General features: G+C 34.4%; 2 protein-coding genes across 3 annotated transcripts; one reads left to right on the top strand and one right to left on the bottom strand.

The window, feature by feature from the left end:
- Positions 1 to 86: 86 nt before the first annotated feature.
- On the bottom strand, positions 87 to 26,373 carry stra6 (signaling receptor and transporter of retinol STRA6). 2 transcript variants are annotated; one of them, XM_079414833.1, is made up of 18 exons: positions 26,256 to 26,373; positions 26,031 to 26,119; positions 24,776 to 24,842; positions 23,501 to 23,583; positions 23,180 to 23,313; positions 20,550 to 20,716; positions 19,882 to 20,007; positions 17,824 to 17,894; positions 16,552 to 16,628; positions 15,725 to 15,786; positions 15,444 to 15,606; positions 13,629 to 13,704; positions 10,592 to 10,725; positions 9,244 to 9,361; positions 8,976 to 9,077; positions 7,315 to 7,478; positions 6,566 to 6,703; positions 87 to 1,038 (listed from the first exon to the last, which is right to left on the bottom strand). In XM_079414833.1, exons 2-18 carry the CDS (start codon positions 26,108 to 26,110, stop codon positions 785 to 787), a joined length of 2,016 nt encoding a protein of 671 aa, XP_079270959.1. In that variant the 5' UTR covers positions 26,111 to 26,119; positions 26,256 to 26,373; the 3' UTR covers positions 87 to 784. The 2 variants fall into 2 exon arrangements, with proteins under 2 accessions (XP_079270959.1, XP_079270960.1); XM_079414834.1 differs by having other exon boundaries at positions 26,031 to 26,326.
- On the top strand, positions 1,642 to 2,459 carry cox19 (cytochrome c oxidase assembly factor COX19). Its single transcript, XM_079414835.1, has 3 exons — positions 1,642 to 1,855; positions 1,923 to 2,034; positions 2,134 to 2,459. The coding sequence occupies exons 1-3, from the start codon at positions 1,774 to 1,776 to the stop codon at positions 2,216 to 2,218; spliced, it is 279 nt and encodes a 92-aa protein (XP_079270961.1). The 5' UTR covers positions 1,642 to 1,773; the 3' UTR covers positions 2,219 to 2,459.
- Positions 26,374 to 27,467: the final 1,094 nt, after the last annotated feature.

The raw sequence follows: 27,467 nt of genomic DNA, 5'->3' as shown, positions 1-27,467 counted from the left end.
TTTAAATGGTTTTCATTTGGTTTCATTAAAATATAGTATCATGCTGATTGGCACGTCTTTACTTGACGCTGGAGATGGCACTATTTCCCTTGATTCAACACAGGGAGGGAGCATACCTTTATTTTTAATATTCATTTCATTTCAATCACAAATATGCCATAGGTAGCAGAACAAGACATAAAAGAGGGAAATATCAAAATTAAGAGTCAATGTGAGACAGATTGTATATTTTGTCAGAGATGGAAACAATTGTAATACAATTACAGCAGATGTTGTTTTAATGAGAACAGACACAGATCAACCCATAATGGACATTATTGGTTTCATCTATGATAAGAACATTCTCACCACTGGTCACACCAATGAGTGCAAAAATGAAGACGCTGGCTGAGTGGAAATGAATAATTCTTCAATTTGCAAACGAGCAGAACCTGTACATTCATAAATAGTCACACATACTAACCTGGCAGCAAGCGGTTAGATGGGAGTTCAGTGCCAAACTAAATTTCCTGATACTCTAAGTCCAAGACGGAGAGATGCAACAAAGGACACAATACATCCATCCATTCATCCACACACATGTGCAAAGGATCCGTTATCTACAACTGCATGAAGTTCTTCCTGAGGCACTGAGCTGTAAGTGCACTTAGCTAAAACACATGTGCTTCTCTGCTACACCAAAGCAAATAATACTAATATTAATATCTGGCCAGCAGCCATTAAGTATGAAGAGGCTGGGGGCAGGGAGGGCCGATCTTCTTCTCCACATGGTGATTTTCAGTCCTCAGTTGTTGGTGGCGGCGCTATCTGCTTCTTTGCTAGGCTCCTTGATGCTGTCTTCCTTTTTGCTGCCCTCCTTGGAGGTCCGGTTGAGGGCTCCGTTGATGAAGCTTTCAGAGCTCTGGCGCTGGAAATGTTTCCTGGTGCCCACCAAAGACGGGTTGTTGACCAGCGTGTAGAGGAGCTGCCAGTGCGCTCGCGCCCGCTTGGCATTGGACACCTTGTTCTGCTTCTTCTCTTGCTGGACCAGCTGAATACCTTAAAATGTTGAACATGTAAGAAACAGGTTAAGCCAACATGTAGATAAAGATTACTCAATTTCACTTTAAGTATCTGTAAGTGACAAGAAAAATATCACTGATATCTGTCTATTCATAATACATGATATCTGTCACACACACACACACACACACACACACACACATATATATATATATAAATATATATACAGAGAGGGAGAGAGGCGTAGGCTATATAAAATGTACATATAATAGCTATTACAACCCCATATATATACGTGTGTGTGTGTGTGTGTGTGTGTATATATATATATATATATATATATGCGTGTGTGTGTGTGTGTGTGTATATATACACACACACACATATATATATATATATATATATACACACACACACACACACACACAATTTCAAATTCCAAAATATTTTTTCCATTTTTTTCCCCAAACTCTGCTTAAGAGGGCTGAGGGTGGACGGAGGAGCTGAACACGCAGCGCCGGATGAAGCGGGTGCAGAAATCAAGGGTGTTTGAATGTGGGTCAGACAGAGGGTCAATGGTTCATTTGAGAGATAGGTGGCGGTAATGCACTTATAAGTCTGCGATCCGCCGTAAAGCAAGAAGAAGAAGAAGTAGGTAATCCAGAGGAAGTAAACAGTCCGGTCGCTGCTTGAGTTGGGCGGCTGTTAAAACCCCACAGTGGGTCTCCTTTCACAGCTAAATGCAGCAGTCAAACCTTATATTAGAAAACGATGTCAACAGCAATGAACTTTGGAAGCAAGTCCTTCCGACCGCGTCCACCGGACAAAGGATCGTTTCCCTTGGATCATTTCGGTAAGCGTGATTGTGCAACAAACATGACTTTGAGTTCACAAATCAAAATAATATTTTGTGTACACAGGTGAATGTAAATCATTTAAAGATACATATATGCGATGCCTTCGAGACAACCGGTTTGACAGCTCGCGGTGTCGGGTAGAGACAAAGGAGTACCTGGAGTGCAGGATGGACAGGTCAGTTTTATTTTAGTTTTTTAACAACTGATTTGACCTGAAGTTGTGAAATTACAAATACATCAGGAACTACTTATAAACGTTTTGTTTATTTCTCAGACAGTTAATGGCAAAGGAACCCTTTGAAAAACTTGGCTTTAAGGACTTGGAGGAATCAAAAGAAGAAAATAAAGCCAAACTCTGACAAAGTATAATTCGGGCTGTAATTCAAACAATGTTTTTGAGGGGACACTAAGCAGTGCTCAAATTGTGTCAAAGCTCTTGTGTTGTCCGCCTAACTGCCCCCCAAAATAAATAAATTATATGTATGTATGTAGGCTATATACCGATTGCTATTAAGTCCCTGAATCAATCATCAGACTGACAGGTAAATCATCTTTTTGAAAAGTCACCCATATATTAATAAATCAAAAATGTTAAATTTAGCTTTGTCGCACTTTATTTTGATCAATATAAAGAACCGAGTCATTCGTGCGGAAATCAAATGGCTCGTTTCCACAGAGCGGTACGGTTCGCTACAGAACAGTACGGTATGCAATTATTTCCATTGTCAGAAGTTGTGAATGGTACTAAAATAGCGAACTGTACTGTACCACTTTTTTGGTACCCTTCCGCTGGGGTACCTAGCACAACACAGAGTACCAAAAGGGTGGAGCTAAACTCACTGCAGAAGTTATAATTTATCCTTTATGAAGGATAAAGCTTCTCCTTCACTTTTCATGAGTTACAGAAACACTTTTTATATACTGCTTAATCAAGAATAACGTTCAACAATCATATACTAATAAAGCGGCTATATGTTTTTATCAGTGTTTTATGATAAACGTGACTCAATACAACATTGCAACTACAGTAAGAAAGCTTTTACTGTTCTAAAAACACAGATTTGTGGCTATTCTTGGAATTGAGACCTTAAACCCGAAACACATGTACTGTATTGACACGAATATAAGACGACCCCACTTTTTCCACATGTACCTTTTGGAAAAAGGCTTTTTGAAAACCAAATCTTGCGTTTTACTGAGAAAAAAAAATAATTAATTTTGAAAGTATGGTAAATACTAATAAAATGTACCAACAATGACATTTAAAAATATACACTTTTTGATATACCTTAAAAATAACAGGTAGTCCATCTGAACTATATAACATTTAGTCTTATCCATCTCATAGTAGCCTACCAACATGTTATTAACGGTAACTTCTTATTGTAGTCTTCAAATCTGGGTACTGTCTTATGTTTTAAAATCACTTACAGAAGAAGTTTGGTCCCATCAGGCTAACATGACAGTTACGACTCATGCCGCTGTAAGCATTTGTTTCTTTTGTTTTCACTCGCGATCTTTACAACACGCATTACATTACATATTTCATGGCACACTTGTTTTACGCTTGTTTGTTGCCACCTATTGTTGTGGGTGTATTATTGACATGTTAAAGTCTAGACACTGAATATAAGATGACCACGTTTTTTCAGATGTATTTACAAGAAAAAAAAAACATTCTTATATTCGGGTCAATACGGTAATTGTTGTGAGTTTGGCCAATCGTGAAACAGAGGTGTCGTAATCAGCAGCGCTCCTGCAGTCGCTCGGGAGAAACTGTGGCGGCTGCTCTCGCGGTACTTTGATGCCACACGTGACAGTCACGAGGCGTCGGTGCCGTCTCAAGTCGGACAAAATTTATAACTGGCATGCACTGCTTCAAGTCAGAATTTGATCGATCTGGGGTGCGTTTCCCAAAAGCAACTATGGTCGCAAGTTACGTCGTTACCGATAGAGTTCAATGGGACTTACCACCATAGTTAGCTAACGATGCTTTTGGGAAACGCACCCCTGTGCAGCACTCCGTTAAGTCGAACGCACCTGAAGTAGCGCAGTCTGTTTATGATTCACTAAAATGAAATGGCTCATATAAGTCCATCGTTTGTGATTGGGACTTAATAAAAAAAATAGGCTGTAACGACAATCATTTGATTCATACTTTGACAATCATACTTTGATTCACTAAACAGAACCGGCTCATAACAGCAATTTGTTCGTTCAACGTTTAGGCTATTGAATATTTGATCATGCTACTTGATGACCGAACGCATTCATAACGCGCATTTTTTATTTTGACGTGGCGCTGAAGAATCCTAATTGGTGCAAACATTCGTAGTCTTTCCACCTTAATATATTATAATAAACATTTGCTTTTTACTAAGTCTTGAATATTCTTTAAAAAAATGACATCTAAAATAAAGGCATTTGATGCAAATAAATATCATCCACATAAAAGCGCAACAGTTGGAGCATATCGTAATGTGTAAAAACTATGAGTCACACACATATGAAACAATCAATTACTGAGCTCAATCTGTGTGATCTAACAGTATTAACAATTCTCCTCAGATAATATTGTATGCAAATACAAGCATGCAAATCAGATTCCTCCAGTTTTTGAATGCATCGAGCATCAGAACATCTGTAGGTGTAAAATCAACAAAAGACAGGGCTATTTAATGTTGAATATACACCATCTGCTGCCTATCATCCTGTAAATCCCATCAAACGCTGGCAGATCTGACTTTGACTTGAGAGGACAGACACAAAGCTCTGATTTGATCTCCACTCCGCTATATGAAAAGAGATGAGCAATGCAAACTGTGAATGCGCAGAGTATGTTCACACTATGGACTCTGCCGTGTCTCTCTGACAGGTCTGATTGAGCAGCAGCAGGGCCGCGGTGAGTTATTGCACATCGGGGCCCAATTTATCCTGACAAATGTAATGATTGCGGGAACGCTCGCCTGCTGCGTGCACGGCTACATGATGAATCAATTATTCCAAAAACAAGGCCAGCCAACCGTCTCTGCATATAGACATGAATCACCCAAGAGAAATCAAACGCAGATCAATATGAATGTTGGGTAGATTTGACACAGATGATCTAACATCGTTTTACTCTGCTTTCTGTTTTGAAATGCATTAAAAGTAGATGAAATTAATCTGTTCCCTGCGTAATGGAAGTTCAATCTCTTTGTAGTCTGCAATATAGTGTAGCATTCGTACAGTAGACCTATATAGTTGTTATTTTATATATACACTGCCGTTCAAACGTTTGGGATCAGTAAGATTTTGAATGTTTTTTTTTTTATGGAGTGTCTGATGCTCTTCAAGGCTCTATTTATCTGATCAAAAACACAAAAAAACAGCAATGTTGTTAAATATTATTTGAATTTCTAATATTCTGTTTTAATATAATTGAGATGTAATTCATTTCTGTGATGCAGCGCAAAATTTTCATCAAGCATTGCTCCAGTCTTCAGTGTCACATGATCCTTCAGAAATCATTCTAATATGCTGATTTATGATCAGTGTTGAAACTGTTGCGCTGCTTAATATTTTTTTTTTTGGAATATGCGAGATTTTTTCAGGATTTTTTGATGAATGTAAAGTTCAAATGAACAGAATTTATTTAAAATAGAAATATTTTCTAACAATATGAGTCTTTACATGCACTTTTTAATTAATTTAACACATCCCTCCTGAATAAAAGTATTAATTTATTTCAGAAAAAACAAAACAAAGAAAAAGTGTACTAACCCCAAACTTTTGAACGGTAGTTGTAACACAAATTTTCTAAATACTACGTTATATAAACAAAACATATTTTTTGGTAAAAAAGGTAATTATTATATTAATTTATATTTTATTATTCTGTTTTTCTAATTTTGTAATTATGGTAATAAGCTGTGGATCCATTACATATAGTACATATAATAACCATAATGCAGTTAGATGTATAACAAGGTTATTATTACATTTTTTGAATATTTTTTATTATTATTCATGTATTGTTTTTATAATTATGATAATTAGCTGTGTATTATTCCTTGCATATTATATATAATAAACAATGCATATATAACAATATTTATATACAAATTTATATAACAATATTATAGCAATGTATTACTTCACATAATAAAAAATAAATATTTTTAGCTGTATAAAAATATATTAATTTTTATTATAATGAATATTTTGTAATTAGTAATTTTAAGTGCTTATATCACATGCATGCATACATGCATACACACACACACACACTATAATAAGCAATTATATAAAATTTATATTGATTTTTGATAAAAACTAATTATCATTAAAATGATTTAAGTTTTTACTAATAACTGGTATTTTATAAAATTGTTATAATTACAATTTTTATAAATGTTTTATGATTTATTTGAATAATTATTGTGTCTGAAAATGTCAGTAAATACAGATATATTTTTTAATAATAACAAACCATCGAACCATCCTCATCATACCTATATGATGGGGTATGATCATGGGGTAACATCATACCTAAATAGATCATACCTATTTGAAATGAGTTCATCTTTATTTTCAAGCTGCTCTGAATTAGTACTGAAGACTAAAAGCTTTGCGTTTGAGTCCAGACTCTGGAACAGGTTGCTCTCCAGCGAATTGAATATAATCACGTTGTTGTCATGAAGTGATAAAGAAATAGAAGCGCAGACCTTCTTCAGCATCTCTCTTCCTCTGCGAGGACAGACTGTCCTGGCCTGAGGTTTGCAGCAGCAGCCCGCAGAAGGCCTTCATCACGGGGTGAGACTGGCTCACCTCGATCTTCAGGTAATGAGCGTAGCAGCGGTATCCTGCAGAGAAAAGCACAGCGCAGTGAGCTCCAACACAGAAGAGACAATCACATCCAACATCGGACGCGACTGAGGGGAAGCACTTTCATCAGACACATCAGTACATAATAGAAGTACAGTCACATTTCATATTTCTATTTGTAGAACTTAAAATCTGGCCTAAATCTGAATGGTTGAGTCTTGTTTGATACCACTGAGATATATAATATAAAATAATAAGGGCTGCAAAACAATTAGTTGCGATTGAATAAATTCAAAATAAAAATTTGTTCACATACTATGTGTGTATAATTATGTATATATAAATATACACGTATATATTAAGGAAGAATGTTAGATTTATATGTAAAATATATGTAACAAGTGTTTACATACAAATATATGCAATACATACAAATATCTTTAAATATATATACATGTGTGTATTTATATATACACAGTGCATACATATAGTATGTAAACAAACTTTTATTTTGAATCGATTAATCACGACTAATTGTTTTGCAGCCCTAAATATATTATAATATTGAAAAAAGTGAATAACATTAAGTATTCAGAACGTATATTAAAAACTGACAGTAACAGCGGTGGCTGTTGTTGAGCCCCAGTACCTAGGTCAAACTGCTCGACGTTGCGGTTGAGAAGGCTGATATCCAAGCGTCCTAAGTGGACTATGTTGAAAAGGGCAGTGGTGACTATCCTCCAAATGCCCACTATAACACCAACCATCACATTAACTAGAAACAGCATGTAGCTGAGAAGAAACAGGCTTCCTCTGTGGAGAAAAAAAAAAAAAGATCCAACTTCTGGAAAAATTATGATTCTTCATACAGGCTTAAGGATGAATATACTGTATATACAGTGCGTTACACTTTATTTGGTAACACTTTAATTTAAGGTGTCATAATACAGAGTAATTACCTAATTAAGTACTTAGAAATAGCCGTTGTACTTACATGAATCAAAATATACTTACCATGTAACTAAGTTATGGAACAGCCTGTAATTACCGTTTGTAATGATGTAGATGTAATAGGCAGCTACTGTTACACATATGTAACAGACCGAGTCTGTTACACAGCTACTTGTACACTTAAGTACAATCTAAATACACTTTATTTTAAGTAGCTTATGCCTGTGTACTGACATTTATAATTATGTTGTATAACGTCTGCAACACATATGTAACAATCTTTTGGTTACATAAGTAGCTGTGTAACAGACTCGATCTGTTACATATGTCTAACAGTAGCTGCCTATTACATCTACATCAGTACAAACTGTAATTACAGTCTATTCCATAACTTAGTTACATTGTAAGTACATTCTGTTTCACGTAAGTACAACTGCTACTACTAAGTAATTAACTAGGTAATTACTCTGTATTATGGACACCTTAAAATCAAGTGTTACCCTTTATTTTAAGGTGTCCTTGTTACAGTGTAATTCTACAATTAAGTACTGAGTAATATTAATTAACTACATGTACTTACTATATGATTAGGGTTTGGTTAAGGGTTACTTGCATGAAATTATGCATAATTTATTGTTATTATAATATAATAATATACATATAGTATCTGTAACGTGTAACAATGACACCTTAAAATAAAGTGTTACCATATAGTGCATTACTAAAATAAAATAGTAGATACTCTTATATATAAATAATAATAAACACAAAAAATAACCGTTAATGCAATAAATTAATAAATTTTTGATATATAATAATATACATAAAATATTATATTATTTAACAACAACAATAATGAATGAAATAATGAACACAAAATAAATAATAAATAAATATTTACATATATAATATAAATGTATTTATTTATTTAAATTTGAATCCACCCTATTTACTTAATAATTGTTCCTGCTCACATTTAATCAAAATAAAATGCCTTTCCCATCTATGATGGATTTTTATTGTCTGCTGATGCAAGTATAAATAATTTAAGTATAAATTATAATATATTATTTTAATAAAAAGATCGTCAATGGAAAAAATTGACAAAAATAAATAATTTATTTAAAACAGTATGAAATCCACCCTATTTACTTTTCTTAATAAATGTGATTTTATATAATATTTAATTTGATTTAATTATATATTTATTCTTAATATATTTACAATAATTTATATAATATTTAATTTGATAGATAGACAGACAGACAGATAGATGTCTAAATTTTTAAGAACTGCTTCATAAGTTTCATGTTCATATAAGTTTAATATGGCGTTTGTAATATTATGTATAATTGGCACCTGTTGTTCAGATCTCTTGTTCCTGCGTCCTTCTTGATGAACAAAAACCTGGAGGTCACATGCTGGATCAGCACAGCCAGGAACAGCATCAGCCAGAAGGGCCTTCAGAAGAGAACGTGAGAGTGAGAAGCATCTTAAGAGGAGAGGAGAGAGGACTGATAGGAGGCTTTAGCTGAGATTCATGGCTCACGGGGTCACGACCCTGCAGTCACAGGGCAGAGGGACGAGTCACGCTCATCATCTAAAGTGAGGAGAGCAAGCCACTCACCACATGTTGCCGATAATGTGAAACAGCATGAGATTGGTGCCATACAGGATGGGGATGATGATGAGGAAGACAGCGAACAGAATGCAGATGAAGAACACCAGAGTCTGGATCACCATGCCTGGACACAGACACAATCACACATGCAGGAGTAATCGTGCTCATAGTCATGTTTACACTTCAGAAAAACTGTAAATAATATTATATTATTTAACATCAATGCTATGTTATTTCGTATCATTTAATTGTTTTAAAAACAATGAATGACATCTTAAAATGAAAAAAAAGTAAAACAATTAAGAAAAATAAATCTATTTAAATATAATATGTATTTATTTCTTTAAATATAAAAAAGCACCCTGTAACTAATATATTTTTTAAATAGAAGAAAATCAATTAAAAGATTAAAAATAAAAAGAAATAGAAAAAATAAATGAAAACAACAATATAATATTTATTTATTTACTTACAAACGGCACAAAATCCACCGTTTACTTTTTCAAATGTTCCTGAAAGTTCATCACTGCACTGATTTAAAAAACAATAATCAAAACATAACTTTCCCCATCTATGATGGATTTTTATTGCCTGCTAATGTACTAACTATAAATAATATTTGATAATAATATAGTTATAAAAAATAATGACAAAAATAAAATAAAAATTTATAAATATAAATAAAATACATTTCTTTATTAAGAAGAGCACAAAACCCGCCTTATTTTCTTAAAAAAAGCTCCTAGTGCACATTATTCTAAATATATATATATTTTTAAAATCTAAATAGAATAACTTTATTTATGATGGATTTTTATTGTCTGTTGATGTACTAATTGTACATTATAATACATTTAAACAATATCATTATAACATAATATATATTTTAATATATAAATAAAAATAACTGAACAAAATAATTACTAAATATTTCAATAAATATAATAAATAATCAAATCCTTTTTTCCCCCATAAATGCACATTATTCTATATATTTAAAAATATATATATTTTTTAATCACAACATAATAATCTCCATCTATGATGGATTTCTATTGTGTGCGAATGTACTAAGCCATGTATAGAGGGAAAAGTCCAGAAGAAATCAAATCCAGATCCAGAACTGGGCTCCGCTACATTTAAATTAAAAATGAGCTCATTAATCGTTTAAAAAAATATTTGTCAGTTCAAATTTTGTTTGTTCCAGTGCACAATTTCAGACTTCACTTAGCAGGTAAAAACTAAGTAAAGTCTTTCTCAGATTGTCTTTCACACACTTTTACACTACAGTGCCAAGAGTTCTGGCGTGAGAATGAGGGGCTTCTCGAACAAAAGAGAAGAAGCGTGCTCTCACCGAGACAGATAAAGGCGGCCTGATAGCTGGTGTAGCCCATCCAGCAGACCAGCGCGGGCCGGGACGGTCGGATGCTCCTGTGGCAGTTATACACATTAAACACGTCTCCTCTGTACAGTCCCTTCAGATTAGACCTGAGTGAACACAGACACAGCCTTCAGTGCGCTAACACACACACACACACACCGTCTGCGGAAATACAGTAATGAGGGCGTCTCTTTATGAAGAAGAAACTAAGATGATTGCAGGTCACAGAGTCAAACTGCCATTAATGACATTTAAAAACTTAATTTGAAAAGTCATTATTTTTAATATGCTATTCCTGACTGTAATTACCTTGTTCTCATTAGCCTAGTAAATGATTTTTCCTGTTTCACCTCCAGCTAGTCAGTTATGATAAAGTTATTAGTAATGCGCATGAAGTCACAAGACACGGTAGTAATGACCAATAAAAGGATGAAATATGTCAGCAAATCTTAGGGAAAACGTGGGGAAGTTACTGATGTATTAGAGTATATTCCATTTTTATTTTATTATGTGTTTTTGTCATTTTTAAAAGTCTATATAAGTCTTAAATAATTTTTATTTAAAGAAATGAAATTATATATATATATATATATATATACACACACACACACATTTAAATTATATATATACACTCACCTAAAGGATTATTAGGAACACCATACTAATACTGTGTTTGACCCCCTTTCGCCTTCAGAACTGCCTTAATTCTACGTGGCATTGATTCAACAAGGTGCTGAAAGCATTCTTTAGAAATGTTGGCCCATATTGATAGGATAGCATCTTGCAGTTGATGGAGATTTGTGGGATGCACATCCAGGGCACAAAGCTCCCGTTCCACCACATCCCAAAGATGCTCTATTGGGTTGAGATCTGGTGACTGTGGGGGCCATTTTAGTACAGTGAACTCATTGTCATGTTCAAGAAACCAATTTGAAATGATTCGAGCTTTGTGACATGGTGCATTATCCTGCTGGAAGTAGCCATCAGAGGATGGGTACATGGTGGTCATAAAGGGATGGACATGGTCAGAAACAATGCTCAGGTCGGCCGTGGCATTTAAACGATGCCCAATTGGCACTAAGGGGCCTAAAGTGTGCCAAGAAAACATCCCCCACACCATTACACCACCACCACCAGCCTGCACAGTGGTAACAAGGCGTGATGGATCCATGTTCTCATTCTGTTTACGCCAAATTCTGACTCTACCATCTGAATGTCTCAACAGAAATCGAGACTCATCAGACCAGGCAACATTTTTCCAGTCTTCAACCGTCCAATTTTGGTGAGCTCGTGCAAATTGTAGCCTCTTTTTCCTATTTGTAGTGGAGATGAGTGGTACCCGGTGGGGTCTTCTGCTGTTGTAGCCCATCCGCCTCAAGGTTGTGCGTGTTGTGGCTTCACAAATGCGTTGCTGCATACCTCGGTTGTAACGAGTGGTTATTTCAGTCAAAGTTGCTCTTCTATCAGCTTGAATCAGTCGGCCCATTCTCCTCTGACCTCTAGCATCAACAAGGCATTTTCGCCCACAGGACTGCCGCATACTGGATGTTTTTCCCTTTTCACACCATTCTTTGTAAACCATAGAAATGGTTGTGCGTGAAAATCCCAGTAACTGAGCAGATTGTGAAATACTCAGACCGGCCCGTCTGGCACCAACAACCATGCCACGCTCAAAATTGCTTAAATCACCTTTCTTTCCCATTCTGACATTCAGATTGGAGTTCAGGAGATTGTCTTGACCAGGACCACACCCCTAAATGCATTGAAGCAACTGCCATGTGATTGGTTGATTAGATACTTGCATTAATGAGAAATTAAACAGGTGTTCCTAATAATCCTTTAGGTGAGTGTATATATATATATATATATATAATTTAAATAAAATAAAAGTTGACTGAAATAAAATAGAATTATATATTTTATTTCAGTCAACTTTTATTTTATTTCAAGTGAAGATTTTTTTTTTTTTTTTTTTTTACCGGTTTAAGTTTTAGTGTAACAATAATAACTCTGAAAATGAAAAAGAAAAAAGAAAAAAGATTTCATGATAAATACAATAAAATACAATAATTTTATTATTTTTAATTACAATATTTTTGCTAAATAAATACAAAAAAATGTAAAATACAATTTTTGAAATACTTTTTATTTTTGTTATTAATGTTATATTAATATTCAGCAATCTGTATTAATACAAATTTGTTGTTGAATTTAAAAAAGTTGGAATTAAGCAGTTTGATTATTTTATTAAATAATAAACAGAAAATATAAAGGTAACATTTTACAATAAGGTTCCATTTGTTAACACTAACAATGAAAAATACATCTAAAGCATTTATTAATCTTAGTGAGTGTTGATTCCAACATTTATTAATATATTATTAAAATAAAAAAGTTGTATCTATTAAGTTAGCAGAGCTAACATGAACTAACAATGAACAGCTGTATTTTTATTAACTAAAATGAACAAAGATGAATAAATACTGTAAAAATGTATTGTTAGTTAATGTAAGTTAATGCATTAAATATAGTTAACAACAGGAAAATTATTGTAAAGTGTTACCAATATAAAAATGTAAACATAAATAATTTAGTGATCCATGTTGTGTGAATAACTCTATTCTGACATCTTTTTTTCCTTGCAAACCTACTCCTCATAATAATCCGGGATGGTAACAAGTATCTTAACATCTAAAACCAGTGCTGTCAAACGATTAATCACAATTAATCGCATCCAAAATAAAAGTCATAATATAAGAATATAAATGTTTATATATATATGTAAATATTTTCAAAATATATACTGTATGTGTGTGTATTTATATATACATAATAAAACACAGTACATACACATATTATACACCTACAACTGTTATTTGGGATCACGATTAATCGTTTGACACGACTATCTAAAACGCATATGACATCTGCGTATGGGTAGTCATGTGACAGTAGTGCAGCAGCTGAAGAGCAGTTTTATCCGGACTGAATGTGTGTTTGTTAGCGTCACCTGTGCAGGACCATGGACCGCATGAGCATGAGCAGGTTGAGCAGACAGGACAGGGTCACCGCTGACAGATAGCAAACTGAAACAAACACAAGCACATGAGCCACAAACACACTCTCACAGCCTCAGCACTTTTTCCCACTCACTGATTGGAAAACGAGTCTAGCTACAGTTCAGCGGTTGGCTTTGCTGACCACTTCATTATTTATCTGCTGATTTACATCAGTATTTAAAGCTGAGAGAAAGTGGATGTGTGTGTGATGCATGCAAACCTCCTGCAGTCTGGATCAATGCAAGCACACATTTGCATGGCTGTGCTGGCATACATTAGCTTATCAGAGATCGTCATTAAAGCTGCGCTGGCCAGCTGCACCAATCCAAATGACTTTCTCACTGTAATTACTTTATATCGAAATGTTGTTTATGTGAATACCACCTTGAAGAAAGATTTCAAATCGCATGCTATTGTCATGCGCATCTCGTCAGTAAAGCCGGTTCTGTGATTAGTAGTAAATCTGCTTTCAGATGGAGCAGCATTTTATACACAGAGCCGTAGTTCACTGACAAGCTACGCAATATGGCGTTCATAATCGCAGATGAATCGCCTTTGGTTTTGAACGGGATATTGTGTAGCTTGTCAGCGATCTATGTATCTGAAAGCAGATTTACTACTAATCACAGAACCGGCTTTACTGACGAGATACGCATGATCATCGCATGCCATTTATTGTGCAGCTCTACTTTAAAATCATTTTTGACCCACTTAAGTGCATCTTTATATGTAATTTCATATACTTAATTTGAAATACTTATATGTGACCCTGGACCACAAAACCAGTCATAAGTATAATTTTTTTAAATTGAGATTTATACATAATCTGAACGCTGAATTAATAAGCTTTTCCATTGATACAATATTTGGCCGAGATACAACTACTTGAAAATCTGGAATCTGATGGTGCAAAAAAAAAGTTGTCCAAATGAAGTTCTTAGCAATGCATATTACTAATCAAAAATTACATTTTGATATATTTACAGTAGGAAATTAACAAAATATCTTCATGGAACACGATCTTTACTTAATATCCTAATGATTTTTGACATAAAAAAAGAAAAATCGATCATTTTGACCCATACAATGTATTGTTTTGTGCTCCAGGGTCACATATTGTGTTTGAAATATGGTTAAACAGCTGAATGAACGTTTAAAAAAAAATCTTGTAAATCATGTATTTAGATATTATTATTTATAATATAATTATAAATGAGATTTGAAATAAAATATAATTAATATAATTATGTATTTAAATATAGTTATAATTACACATTGGTAGTGATGAGGTTGCAATTTAATACAATTTAGTACATTTATAATATATTTACTTTAGTTATGTTAGTTATCCAACACATCAAAATAGTATACTTTAAAGCACGACAAAAGTATTAAAAATGATTAAAATCTTTTAAAAATGTTTTAAAGTAAAGCTTTTAATTATTATAAAGTGCACTTCCTAAGTGTACTTAAATGTGTTAAAATAGTTGAAAATAGCTGAAATTGTGAGCTTTGTCCAGCGTTTACTATATTTGGCAGACTGAATAGGTCCCACAGAATAAATTACATTGTATTACTCGAACCTGTGCAGATTGAGTGCCTGTCACAATTAACAAAACTTGCTGGCGATTTAAAACGTTATCATCCAAAACTACAAATAGGCTTTCCAACTAATGTAAATCAAGATATACATAGTATAATAGCAGTAAATTTATCTCTCTCGCAAAATCACAACCAAATCCTAAGTATGAGAATGACTGACTCACTTTCCACACACCACAGATAGTACACTACAATCCTGACCACCTCCTGACGGTCATCTGACAGGATGATATTGAAACCGGCTAACAGGAAGGCGATGTTTTCGTCTACTCCTCTTCGGACGATGTGTAGGGTGGGCAGCACGCCTGTGACCTCTAAGAGCGCCATCTAAGACATTCACAAGAAGAGAGAAGACCTTGAAATGCTACCAAGCTACATGAAATCAATCACAAGCACATGAATTAATACTTTTAGACAGAAATAACTCGTTTGTTGAAGCGTTTACCTGATAAATCGCAATGAACGCCACAACCACAGAGATCGCTAGTTTCAAAGGGAACCTAAAAACTGATGGAAAAGAAATTGCAGTAAATGAACTATGCATTAAGAGCCGGGGCGTGAAAACTTTTGAACAGAATGGAGATGCGTAGGCCTACATTTTTCTTATTTTGCCTAAATATCATATTTTTTCATTTAGTACTGCCCTTCAGAGGCTACAGAAAATAATTATATTTTTCCCAGAAGACAAATTAAGTTAATTTTACCCTGTTCTTCAAATTCAAAAGGTTTTCACCCCCCCGGCTATTAATGCATGGCTTTTCCTTCTGGAGCATCAGTGAACGTTTGAACTTTCTGTAATAGTTGCATATGAGTCCCTCAGTTGCCCTCAGTGTGAAAAGATGGATCTCAAAAACATACAGTCATTGTTGGAAAGGGTTCAAATACACAAAAATGCTGGAAAACCAAAGAATTTGTGGGAGCTGAAGGATTTTTCTGAAGAACAGCAGGAAGTTTAACTGTTCAGGACAAACAAAGGACTCATGAACAACTATCACTAAACAAAAAAAACACAGCTGTGGATCATTCAGGTAACAACACAGTATTAAGAATCAAGGGGATGTAAACTTTTGAACAGGGTTATTTTTATTTATTTCTCTTGTGGACTAAATGTAAACATTTTATGTGAAATATCTTATTCAGGTCAGTACTAAATAAACAATTACATGCATTTTGTATGATCCCTCTTATGTTGGTAAAATAATTCTGATTCTGAAAGGGGGATGTACACTTTTGACCTCAACTATATATATTTTTGACGTTTTTTTATTTTACCATCCTCTGGTGTGTAGATGTAAGACTTGGCAGCATCTCTGAATCTTTCAAATAGTTTGGGTTTTGATGCGCTGGAACTGCAAAAGCAAGAGTCGAAAACAACAAAAAGAAATAATTTAATATAATTTTAAAATAATAACCCTTCATATTCTTTCAAATGCACAATTAGACATATAATACATGCTTTATTACAGGTTCAGCTGCTCTTTACACAGTGGCACAGTTTGAACCTGCAACCTCATGGCCTCTTGGTATCTGAGGCATATCTGAAGTTTGTCTATATTCTTTATTCCATATAGCTTCCTACATAATTGCCAATGGATATTTCCCTTCATTACACTGCATTCCTATGTAGACTATATCATACCGATATCAAGGCAACAGGAAACATTTCCTCACATTGCTCACGGGACTATAATCAATGACATTTCAGACACTCAGTATATTTTTGCATATAGAGGATCAGCATGAATGGCATTAGCTCATGATTCAGACTCTGGGACAGCGGCAGATTACTATCTACCAATCTTTGCATAAGTCAATTTACAGTAGGTGTGATTCACCGCCAGTCAATGGAAATGAGGAAGGAAGTAGTCTTTGGTCAATATCTCATCTGACTGGCTATTGTACAGTGGATTGATGCTACAATAGAAAATACCTCACCTTTCCTTGCCTTCATTGCAATTGGAATCCATTCAATTATGCCAAGCATTTTAACATGCTACAAAATAGGGCCATGTTTTATTTTAGTATTTTTATTTATAGTATTTAAAGTATTTTTTATTTATTGTTTGAAAACCCTAATTTATCATAATACAATTGCTAAAAACCATTAACATTAAAAATTGATAACATTTATGAAATTGTTATTTATGAAATGATTCATGGTCATTTAAATTATTTAATTTAAATTAAGTAATATATTGTATATTTTAAATAATTTTATAATAATATAAATAATTTACATTTTGTTTAAATGTATAACCAGTGGAATCAAGATAACAACATTTGTAAAAATTAACTGATTTACTTTTCATCATGATGTAAAAAGTGTCAATATGATGTTACTTCCCTGATGACGTGACAATAATAATAATGAAAATAATAAATCAAAATAAACAGTAATGTGAAACTCAAAAGTCTACAATATTCAAGGAAAGCATCAGCTCTCTGTGAAATTCTTGTTATGGGTTACTAATATAATTTCTGCTGTTTTTAGCTTCTCAAACCTTTGGCTTAATAAATCATGTTGTCCACATAAGTGTGCATCACCTGATTTTGGTGGGCTTTTTCTTCTTGAGAATCTTTTTCACATAATCTCTGTAATAACTGCTACTGAGGTCCTGCAAGAAAGATGAAAACAAAAATGATAGTAACATTCATACTGTTCATGCTGATATGAATCTTTAAATTACATATCTAAAAAAGAAAAAGTGTCTATATTGCAGTGACGTGACAAAAGCTTGCCGTTTCGTTAATTCTAAAAAAAATGATCTAGATTTGTTTACTCGCATGTGTTATGAGGGGATCGCTCCTTTCTTATTTCATCCGAACGTATTCGTCATAGCGATTATAGCTGAATAACACTGGTATTGTGTGTTTCCTATGAGAAAACAGCACTCTGTTTGTGTAATGTGCCCTGTGAGTCAAACATAACCCAATCCCACTGAGCTGCTTACAATGATTAGAGCTCTGGAATGCAGGTGCGAGTTTACAAACTCCCCTCTTGCCTTTCCATGCTGCTAAGTCCCTTCATTATGAATTAACACAGCGGTGCTTAACTGGCGGGTCGTGACCCAAAAATGGGTCACAGGTCTGTAACAGGGTCGCATACAATACAGCAGGGAAAACAATGTTCAATACAAATTGAGTAAAATTTGAGCATCCATGATAAAGAAAAGGAAGAAATTTAAAAAATCTTGTTACATGCCAAGTATTTATAATGGCTTTCAAAACTTTAATACCATACTCAAGTAAACAATTTACATACTTTCTTTACACCTTGACCTGTGAGTGTAATTATTACTTTTGAAAAAAGAATATATATATATATATTAGAAGATCAAGGTAAATTGTACTTAATTCGTCTTCTGGGAAACATGCAAGTATCTTCTGTTGCTTCTGAAGGGTAGTACTAAATTTTTTTTTTTTTTAAATATTTCTACGAAAAAAAAAAAAATTTGGATTCTTCATCCTGTTCAAAAGTTTTCACCCCCGGCTCTTAATGCATTGTGTTTCCTTCAGGAGCATCAGTGAATCTTTGAACCTTTTTTAATAGTTTTTTTAGCTTTATTTAACAGAAGAGAGTTTAACTGCTCAGAACAAACATCAAAAAACAGTCATGGATCATCCAGGTAACCACACACAGTATTAAGAACCAAGGGTTCACAAACTTTTGAATGGGGTTATTTTAATAATTTCAGCTATTTTTTTTTTTGTCTTGTGGACTAAATGTAAACATCGTATGTAAAATATCTTACTCAGGACACTACTAAATAAAAAATAACATGCATTTTGTATGATCTCCCTTATTTTGTTAAAATTACTTTCCAAACTTTCAAGCAGCACTGTGTATATGCAGTTACATTAAAGAAATAATAATACAAGATTATACTTTAATTAGACTAGATTACGCCATAATTTCACCTATTTAATTTATATTTCTCTATAGTAATCTTATATATATATATATATGTTATGATATCAGAACATTTTAGACATCAGAGATATTGTTACAAATATCATGAATTACTCATTCATAATTTGGGGAAGATGACATTTTACAACCTGAACTAACCTTTCAGATATTAATAAGTGAAGCAGTCTTGCAGTCTTTTATGTATAAATATACATACATGGGTCGAAGATGAGATTATTTTTTTTCACCCATTTTGGTGTTCGCATCAAACGAAATTTACAGAAGGGATTTTATATAAGCATATAAAATGCAAGTAAAGTGTGTACTTTAATGTTTCAAATAACTTTTGGGAAAATAATATGTCAAAATATGGGTGAAATAATGTTTCATTGTCATTCAGAATAACAGATATATTTATGCAAAAAAAAACAAAAACATACCTTTTCTGACCTGTACTTATTAAAATAAATAAATAAAAGAAAAAGTGATCATGCTAAATTTTTATTGTATTTTAAATGATTAAAAACACGTTGATAAATGGGCAAAACCTCATGGTTTGAAGGATAGTGGCAGAGATTATTAAACTTTGTTTTATTTTTTAAATACTCTATTAAACTCTTTTCGTCTTTGACCCATTTAATATATTTTTTAAGAATTTCATCTTTTTAATATAGTTTTTGGACAGTTCGTACCTCAGAGGCGTTGCTCGTCTCTGTGTTCTGTAAGCCTTTGAACAGAAGCAGAGGATACTGGAAACTAAGAAAAGCCAGACAAGTAATCTGAGGAAGGCTGCTGAACAGCACATAGTACTTATAGATCTGCAGACAAGGAGAAAAACAGACAAATCAATGTCAACATCAAATGTTTGCAGTCCTTAGTCTGGCTATTACCCACCCATTTTCAGTGCAAATCAATCATGAAATTGATCAATCAAAGCTTTCTTTATTTTGGCATAGAAATAACTGAATGGCTTGAATGGCCAGCTTTTGATTCTTTTGTTTTTGTTTGTAGCTGGCAGTACAATCAAACCAAACTAGAATATTTCATTTTATTGTGCATTTTGTATGACATGGTACTTTTCTTTAGTTCTGACAGAAACTAAAGTGATTAACTGAAGGAAAGCTCCATGGTGAAATTCTGAAAAGCAGAACAAATTGTTTTGAGGTTTGACTATTCATTTAGCAGATGTGAGGACAATGACGGAGGACTGAGGGGATAAGGTTAATGAACTTAAGCTGCAACAGAAACGTTTCTGCAAGTCTTATTCAACACTCAGTGGGAAAGTGAAGTAAGAGCCCATAAACTATGCTTGTAATCTACAGGTGATGTTTCAAACCCATATATTCATGGTTAGTCGTACCTGTGGCGTTTTGGGACAGTCCACCTTCTGCCAGACCAGAACTCCAAAGTGCGTCCACGACAGCAGGCTGCCCAAGACGTAACCCACCTTGTTATGCAGCGTACCGCAGGCCAGAAGAGGGTAGTACAACGCGGGGTAGTACAACAGAGCCAGGATCAGCCAGAACTCTACAGACATAAAGAACAAAATATTATAGTCCAGTGAAACATCTCTCTGCTCACCTTAGCCTAAAAGAGCACAGCACAGTCTATATTTGCATATAAAGCCGAAAAGTTGAAATGGTGCAATCTATGATATATTACCACTGTGACCTGGAGCAAGACACTGATATGAATAAATCACCCAAAAATAAAATTCGGAGTGCAAATTGATTACTAAATAAAAATGTTACTTTAAAATTCATTATAATGACTTTTGATTCACTTCAGAAGGCCTTAATTAACCCCAGGAGCTGTGTGGAATACTTTTTATGATGGATGGATGCACTTTTTTGGGCTTCAAAATCTCAACACCCATTCACTACCATTATAAAGCTTGGAAGAGCCAGGACATTTTTTAATATAAAACTCTGATTGTATTTTTGAGTCTGACAGTGGTATGGGATTCTTTTATTGAAGACTGACCAGAATTGCTTTTCATGATCAACAATTTAATACGATAAGTGATTTTTTTAATAAGATAAGAAAATAATTTGTTTTATTTCTGCTACTAAATAAAAAATATACAAAAAAATACATACTGTATTCATTATGAATATTTCATAATAATAATAATAATAACAATAATATTTTTAATACTTTTTATAATAACATTTGAATGCTCTAGATGATCACAAATTTATTCTTTAAAGTATTCTACCAAATGTTGCCATTTATCAGAAGACTCGATTTTAAAAAACTGATAACTGTTAAAAGCCTGAGAATCAATAAAAGTATTCATCAAAATGATTATCTGTCTTTAGCCCTTCAACATTTATGGTATTTATTTTGGTAATTGTTTGACTCTGATAGTCTCAAAAAATTGCCGCTGACCAGTATAAAAACTGGTAAAAACAATTATCTTTCTCCTTCTAACTGTTCAAGAATAATGGCGCTTTTTAGCCTGACGCTCTGAGTCTGTATTTGCTTTCATAATTCTTTTCCAGTCCTTCTTTTGTGTTCAACGCAAGAAGAGAGAGTGAATAAATGATGATAATTTGTAGGTGCACCTTTTCGGGATTTGCAGGATTGTCCCTGAAGTGTACTGTAAGTTATTTTGACTAAAATGACTACATGCTACTTGATCATATGATTTTTAAACTATGAAAAAAGCAAAAAATGTCATATGATCGAGAATGAGGAGAATAACAATAGTGGGCCATCAACATTAACAGACTTATGAGTCAAAATTCATTTATTAAAGCAGCAAACAGTTACATAACACAAACATAGCCTTGTCTGAGGCCCTGTTTGCTAAAGAATAAAAAATGCAGGCGATAATCCAATTACAAAACCCAAATAAGAAGGACTAGCAGTTCAGAGGAAAAAAAAAAGATCAGGTAGGGTGCTACTTTTCATCCTCTTGTGTGAACTGAGCCTAGTTTGGATAGTTGCCATCTGGTGAATAGAGAGAGTGTTCATTTGATAGCACCGGTGAAGGGTGAGCCACTACACCCCTCCAACCCGGTGAATTTCCCAAACTCTTTGGTGGCCCGAAGTCTTTGATTTACATTATGATAGAAAAGAATGATTTCTTTATGAATCTATAAAGACATTACCATAAATGATCATCCTTGTCCAAACTGGTTTTAGTGCACGTTGGTGGCGAATCAAGGTTCATTCCTCGTGGGAATCGAACCAACAACCTTCCGTTTGCTACTCGTAAGTCTTAGGACACTATTTTAACGATCTAAGCACATGGTCTGAAGCGCAAGGCGCAAGTGCGTTTAGGACGTGTCCGAATTCACTTTTGCTAGTTTAATAACGGAAAAAATGGTCGGCGCACCAGACGCATGGTCCAAAAAGGTTCTACCTATTCTCTTAATGAGTCATGGGTGTGTTTTGGACGTAACGTGCAATAAACCAATCAGAGTCTCATTTCCCATTGCCTTTAAAATCCAGTTGCGCTTGCACTATGGCGGATTTGCTATTTACATAATGAAATTTGCAAGAGCAAAGACCGAACGCGTCTCCAGAGAGGAAACGGGTTAAAGGGTGCACAATAATGATCTTTTACATTGTAATCCTTTTATTTTTATTATTTGGCACGTTTGTGTGCTGCTGCGAGTTCCTGTGTGTGTAATAAGCAGAGTGTACACGCATTGTGTATCCGCCTATAGGTGCATATTACTAACGCGCCCTTTATATAAATAAAAATACAGCGATTGCGCCATTGACCAACTAAACCTTGTCTAAAGTCAATGGCGCAATCGTTTTCAGTTGCCTCAAAATAACAATGCGCCTGAACACACCTCATTTTCCGACCAGCACGCCCATGAGCGCACAAATGGGCGTCAGACCGAAAGTAGCAAAAAAACACTTGCGTCGCGCCTGGCGTCGCAGTGCACCAGGTGTATGATATAGCATAAAAACTAAATAAATACTGCCAATGCACTTCACCACTCTACGAAGCAAGAAATCTTGTCACCATACCTTTGTTCGTGACGTCTTTAGTGAAAGGAAGCGGATGGTGACTGAGGACCATTCCAACCAGCTTGCAGAAGAGAACCCCATACACAGCTACAGCAAGACCCTTGTGTTGTGTGTGGTCTAAAAAGTTTACTGGGCTGAAGAAAAGAACAGAAAACATAATTATAAATAACTATACACTGATTATGAGAGCGGTTTTGCCCTTGCAAAACTCACTGTCATGATGTAAACCTGGCTAAGGAGCTGCCACATATTGGCTAAAATGGTCTGAGGCTGATTTTAGCATGAGGTTCTGGGTGATTTACTGGCAGATGTCAAACTGACCTGAGTAAACCTGTAAGTCCCCTTTGATTGTCACCCAGCTTCTGTCGTCTGGCCAGGATGGCGAGAACCAGCATGACCACCAGCTTTGGACATAAAGAGAGGACAATTTGTCAGTCATACATCCTCTACAAGCCCACCAGAGGCCGGTGCAGCTGGGACTTTGACCCTTTATTAACCCCTTCTGCATCACAGCTTCTCGGTTCAAATGAAACCACAGACCCCTATAAAACAAGGGCAGAACCCATTTCCAAAGACGCTGCCTCTGTTTCTGGTATGAGTGAGTGCACTATCAGAGAGCACAGGCCTGGGATCAGTGACCTGTAACACTTTTAGGAAGCATCATGGCCAAAGGTGACCTCTGAGTCCACATGGGTCCATCATAGTCAATTAGCATATGGCTTTTTGTGTAAATATCAAAGGGCCAGGAACTCAGTGGGAAGTCTGGGAGTTACAAGATGAGTGACAACAAATAATATGAGCAGGTTTGAAATGTTGTTCAAATATTTTCTACAAAATTACTATGACAGTACCATGATATCTGGCTGAAATATTATGGTATTTTGCAGTGGTCAATGTAGAGATTGGCATGGTTATTATTATTAACTAAAACTAAAACCATAAAAAAACTAAAACTTTCATTACTTACAATTTCCTTAAATAAAATAACTTTAATAAAATATATATAAAAAACATTTTATTTCAGCTAGTTGTCAAGTCAATTAAAACTTACATAAACATTAATAATAATAAAAATCTATATAGACATAAATAAAACTACAAAACTTACTAAAATTATAATGAAAACAGAGAATATAAAAATAAAAACAAAATCAAAATATGAATTAAAAACTAATAGTATATCAATGATACTAAAATAACACTGGAGACTGGGATCTATAGATATTGCTATGGGATTTTTACACATTTCTTAAAATGAAAAAATAAAATACAATAAATAAATAAAAAATAAAAATAAATAAATAAAATATTAGACTTATTTGACAAATTATTTACTCAAGATTAAAAAAAAAAAGTAAAACATAAATAGTTTATTATCTATTCACAAGGTTATTTCTAGATTTCTAGGTTTTGACACAAAGGTGCATCTTAAAATATCCAAATATTGTCTGCTTCATTGTCCTGGCCAATGCATATTGGTCTATCACTAGTACTTTGATATATATCATGGTACTGACTGAAAAAAGAAGAAAAAAATTGAAAAAAGAAAATTGAGAGTATAAAGAAACCAGTATGTCTAATCTGAAAAGAACTCACAGATATTGCAGCAATGCATATGTGGAAGAGGCCTTCATCAGCTGTGGGGTCACATGGTGGGATAACTCTGAAAATTTCACAAACACAGAGTATTTATCATAAGCCGGTGAGATCCAGGCCGATTACTCAGCCTGCATGCGCTCCCTTCCTCCCCTCAGTTCCCAAGCAATAGACCATTACTAACAAGAGCACTTCTACTGAACCTTTTCAAGTGCAGATTATTCATTTGAACCAATTGTTGTAGGTAATGTGACTGACGAGAAACGCCAGCACACGACCCCGCTCACGCTTCTGAGTGAACTGAAATTCTGGGATGGACTTACGACTACTAAAGTCCATGATAAAAGAAACTCAGAGATGAATGAAAAGATCCTGATTGTGTTTGGTTTGAGGAAGTCTTGGACGAGGCTAATGTGTGACGCACTGAAGTAACTCTAGATTCACAGTTTGGTGTCTTGTTACCTAAAATCCAGCCGAAAAGTCTCTTGTATATGTGAAAAGAATCAAAGATGAGATCAAAGTCAGAAAATCTCTACATGAATCGCAGTGATGGATGTGCATATCACTTTCAGCAGAAATATGATCAGGTATGTTTGCACACCTGTAGACTTGGAACCATATAAATGTTCTGGGTAGTGCCTTATGAGATGCAAACAGACTATATAATGAGCAGCAATAAAGATAATATCTAATGAATATCTGATGACCTTAACCATGTTATCTATCTGAAATCACAGCAGTTAATGTCTAAACCCAGAGATCCCATGAATGCATTTATTTATCATGTATGTTTTAAAAAATAAACTGTAAAGTACACAATTATTTATAAATAACAATTATATATATTTAAAATGTGTAAAATGTATTTTTTACTTTTAAATATATATGTGTTATTATCCAAGATAGTAAGCTTGGATAACACATTTAAAATATAAACTATAAAATTAATAGTTTATAAAATATTACTAATTATGTTATATAATGTGTAGCTATTTATAAAAAATAGCATAAATGTTTATATATATATATAAAAACATTTACACTGTTTTTAATATTTGTTCATTAATAATCTTATTTGTCATGTTATAGAATTTATACATTTTACAGAGTTATTAAATTATTATGATGCAAAATATATTACAAAAAGCATTTTTTTTATTCATTTTTTTCTCCACTTAAAACACAACAACGTTTGATTGAATTTTACAATTTACCATAACGAAACATTCATAAGACACAAATTAAGGGTACTTACTCGACAGGAGGTTTGGTGGGCAATGCATTTTCGTACCAGTCTGAGTAGTCGTAGTCGTCTTTCACAGTTTCAGCACTCATGGTGCCAACCTACAGATGAAACAGAAGTTTCAATTAGCTCCACTAACTTAGACAGCAGCCAAAATCAGTCTTCCACACTCCTGTGAGACACAAAACACCCTAATTCTCTCCTCCTTTCTCGCCCCTTGTTCAGGTGCCCTGTTACCACTGCGGCTGAGAGCTGTGAGGAGCAATGTGACGGGTCCCCTTCTGTAGCATGCCAACCCAAAATGTCTTTGCTTCAGCTTGGATCTCCTTTTCAGATGGGGGATTACCACCTCACTGGAAACCAGGAGAGAGAGAAAAGCAATGGAGAGAGAGAAAGAGGGGGTGTGAAAGCAATCCAGAGAGAAGTTTTCTCTCCTGCCACCTGTAGTTCAGAGGGATTAGGTGGTCTTCCAAAGGCTGGTATTGAGAGTCTGAATGAGAACTGGACTTATAAAACAGAGTCAAAACAGACTGGAACTGTGTGGGGGCCGAATGCTGACATATTCCACTGTGATAACAGGGAAATTCATGTGTGAGGGCGTTGTTCCAGTTATCAGGTGGAGATTCCCAATGGTGACTCAAAGCGTGAGGTATAAGGAAGTCATTTCCACGAACCACAGAAACGTATTGACACACACGTGGGGAATCAATTCAGATGCAGTACAGGTTACACTTTCTAAAGTGTTTTTGTTTCGTTACGACTGCAGAATTTTATCTTCAAAAGATAAAATGATTACAATAAGGTTTTCAAACTGATATTCTAACACAATCTCAAATAGTTGTTAACCTAAAGTGTTTTTAAGATGCCTAAACCTAATACGTAAACTAATATATAAACTAAACTAATACATTTTTGTAGATTTCATACCTAAGAACTAATAAAATGGGATTACATTTATGATACGAATGAACGTACAAACACCAACCAACCAACAACCGCCGCATAACAGTGGACTAACAATCACTCAAAACATCAGCCAAATTGCCGAGGTGTTCTTACAAACACACAGCTTTTCATTTCATAAGATGTTAATTGATGGACTGGAGGGGTGTGTATTTCTTGTGGATTATTGTGATGTTTTTATCAGCTGTTTGGACTCTCATTCTGACGGCACCCATTCACTGCAAAGCATCCATTGGTGAACAAATTTTGCAGTGCTAAATTTCTCCAAATCTGTTCCCATTTAGAAATAAACGACTTGAATTGCCTGAAGGCGAGTACATTTTCAGAACTTTTTTGGTGAACTATACCTTTAAGGTGTTGCCACGCCCACAAAATGACCACGTTCCTTCTTTAGTATGAGGGAACTTGGAGGTATTCGCAACCTTCAGCTGCATTGTTGCCCTCATTATGCTGGGATTATAGTCAAAGATGGTTAAGAAAAGCTCC

Source organism: Barbus barbus, assembly GCF_936440315.1.
Source record: "Barbus barbus genome assembly, chromosome: 50".
Classification (NCBI taxonomy): Eukaryota; Metazoa; Chordata; class Actinopteri; order Cypriniformes; family Cyprinidae; genus Barbus; species Barbus barbus.
This window is presented reverse-complemented; position numbering and strand designations above follow the sequence as displayed.

Excerpts from the sequence above, each read along its gene's own strand:
- cox19 (XM_079414835.1), top strand. The coding sequence starts at position 1,774 with ATGTCAACAGCAATGAACTTTGGAAGCAAGTCCTTCCGACCGCGTCCA. Across the intron at positions 1,856-1,922 it reads GTTTCCCTTGGATCATTTCG|GTGAATGTAAATCATTTAAA; the intron begins GTAAGCGTGATT and ends TTGTGTACACAG. Across the intron at positions 2,035-2,133 it reads CTGGAGTGCAGGATGGACAG|ACAGTTAATGGCAAAGGAAC; the intron begins GTCAGTTTTATT and ends TTTATTTCTCAG.
- stra6 (XM_079414833.1), bottom strand. The coding sequence starts at position 26,110 with ATGAGTGCTGAAACTGTGAAAGACGACTACGACTACTCAGACTGGTAC. Across the intron at positions 20,717-23,179 it reads TAAAGACGTCACGAACAAAG|AGTTCTGGCTGATCCTGGCT; the intron begins GTATGGTGACAA and ends TTATGTCTGTAG. Across the intron at positions 15,607-15,724 it reads CGTTCATTGCGATTTATCAG|ATGGCGCTCTTAGAGGTCAC; the intron begins GTAAACGCTTCA and ends TGAATGTCTTAG.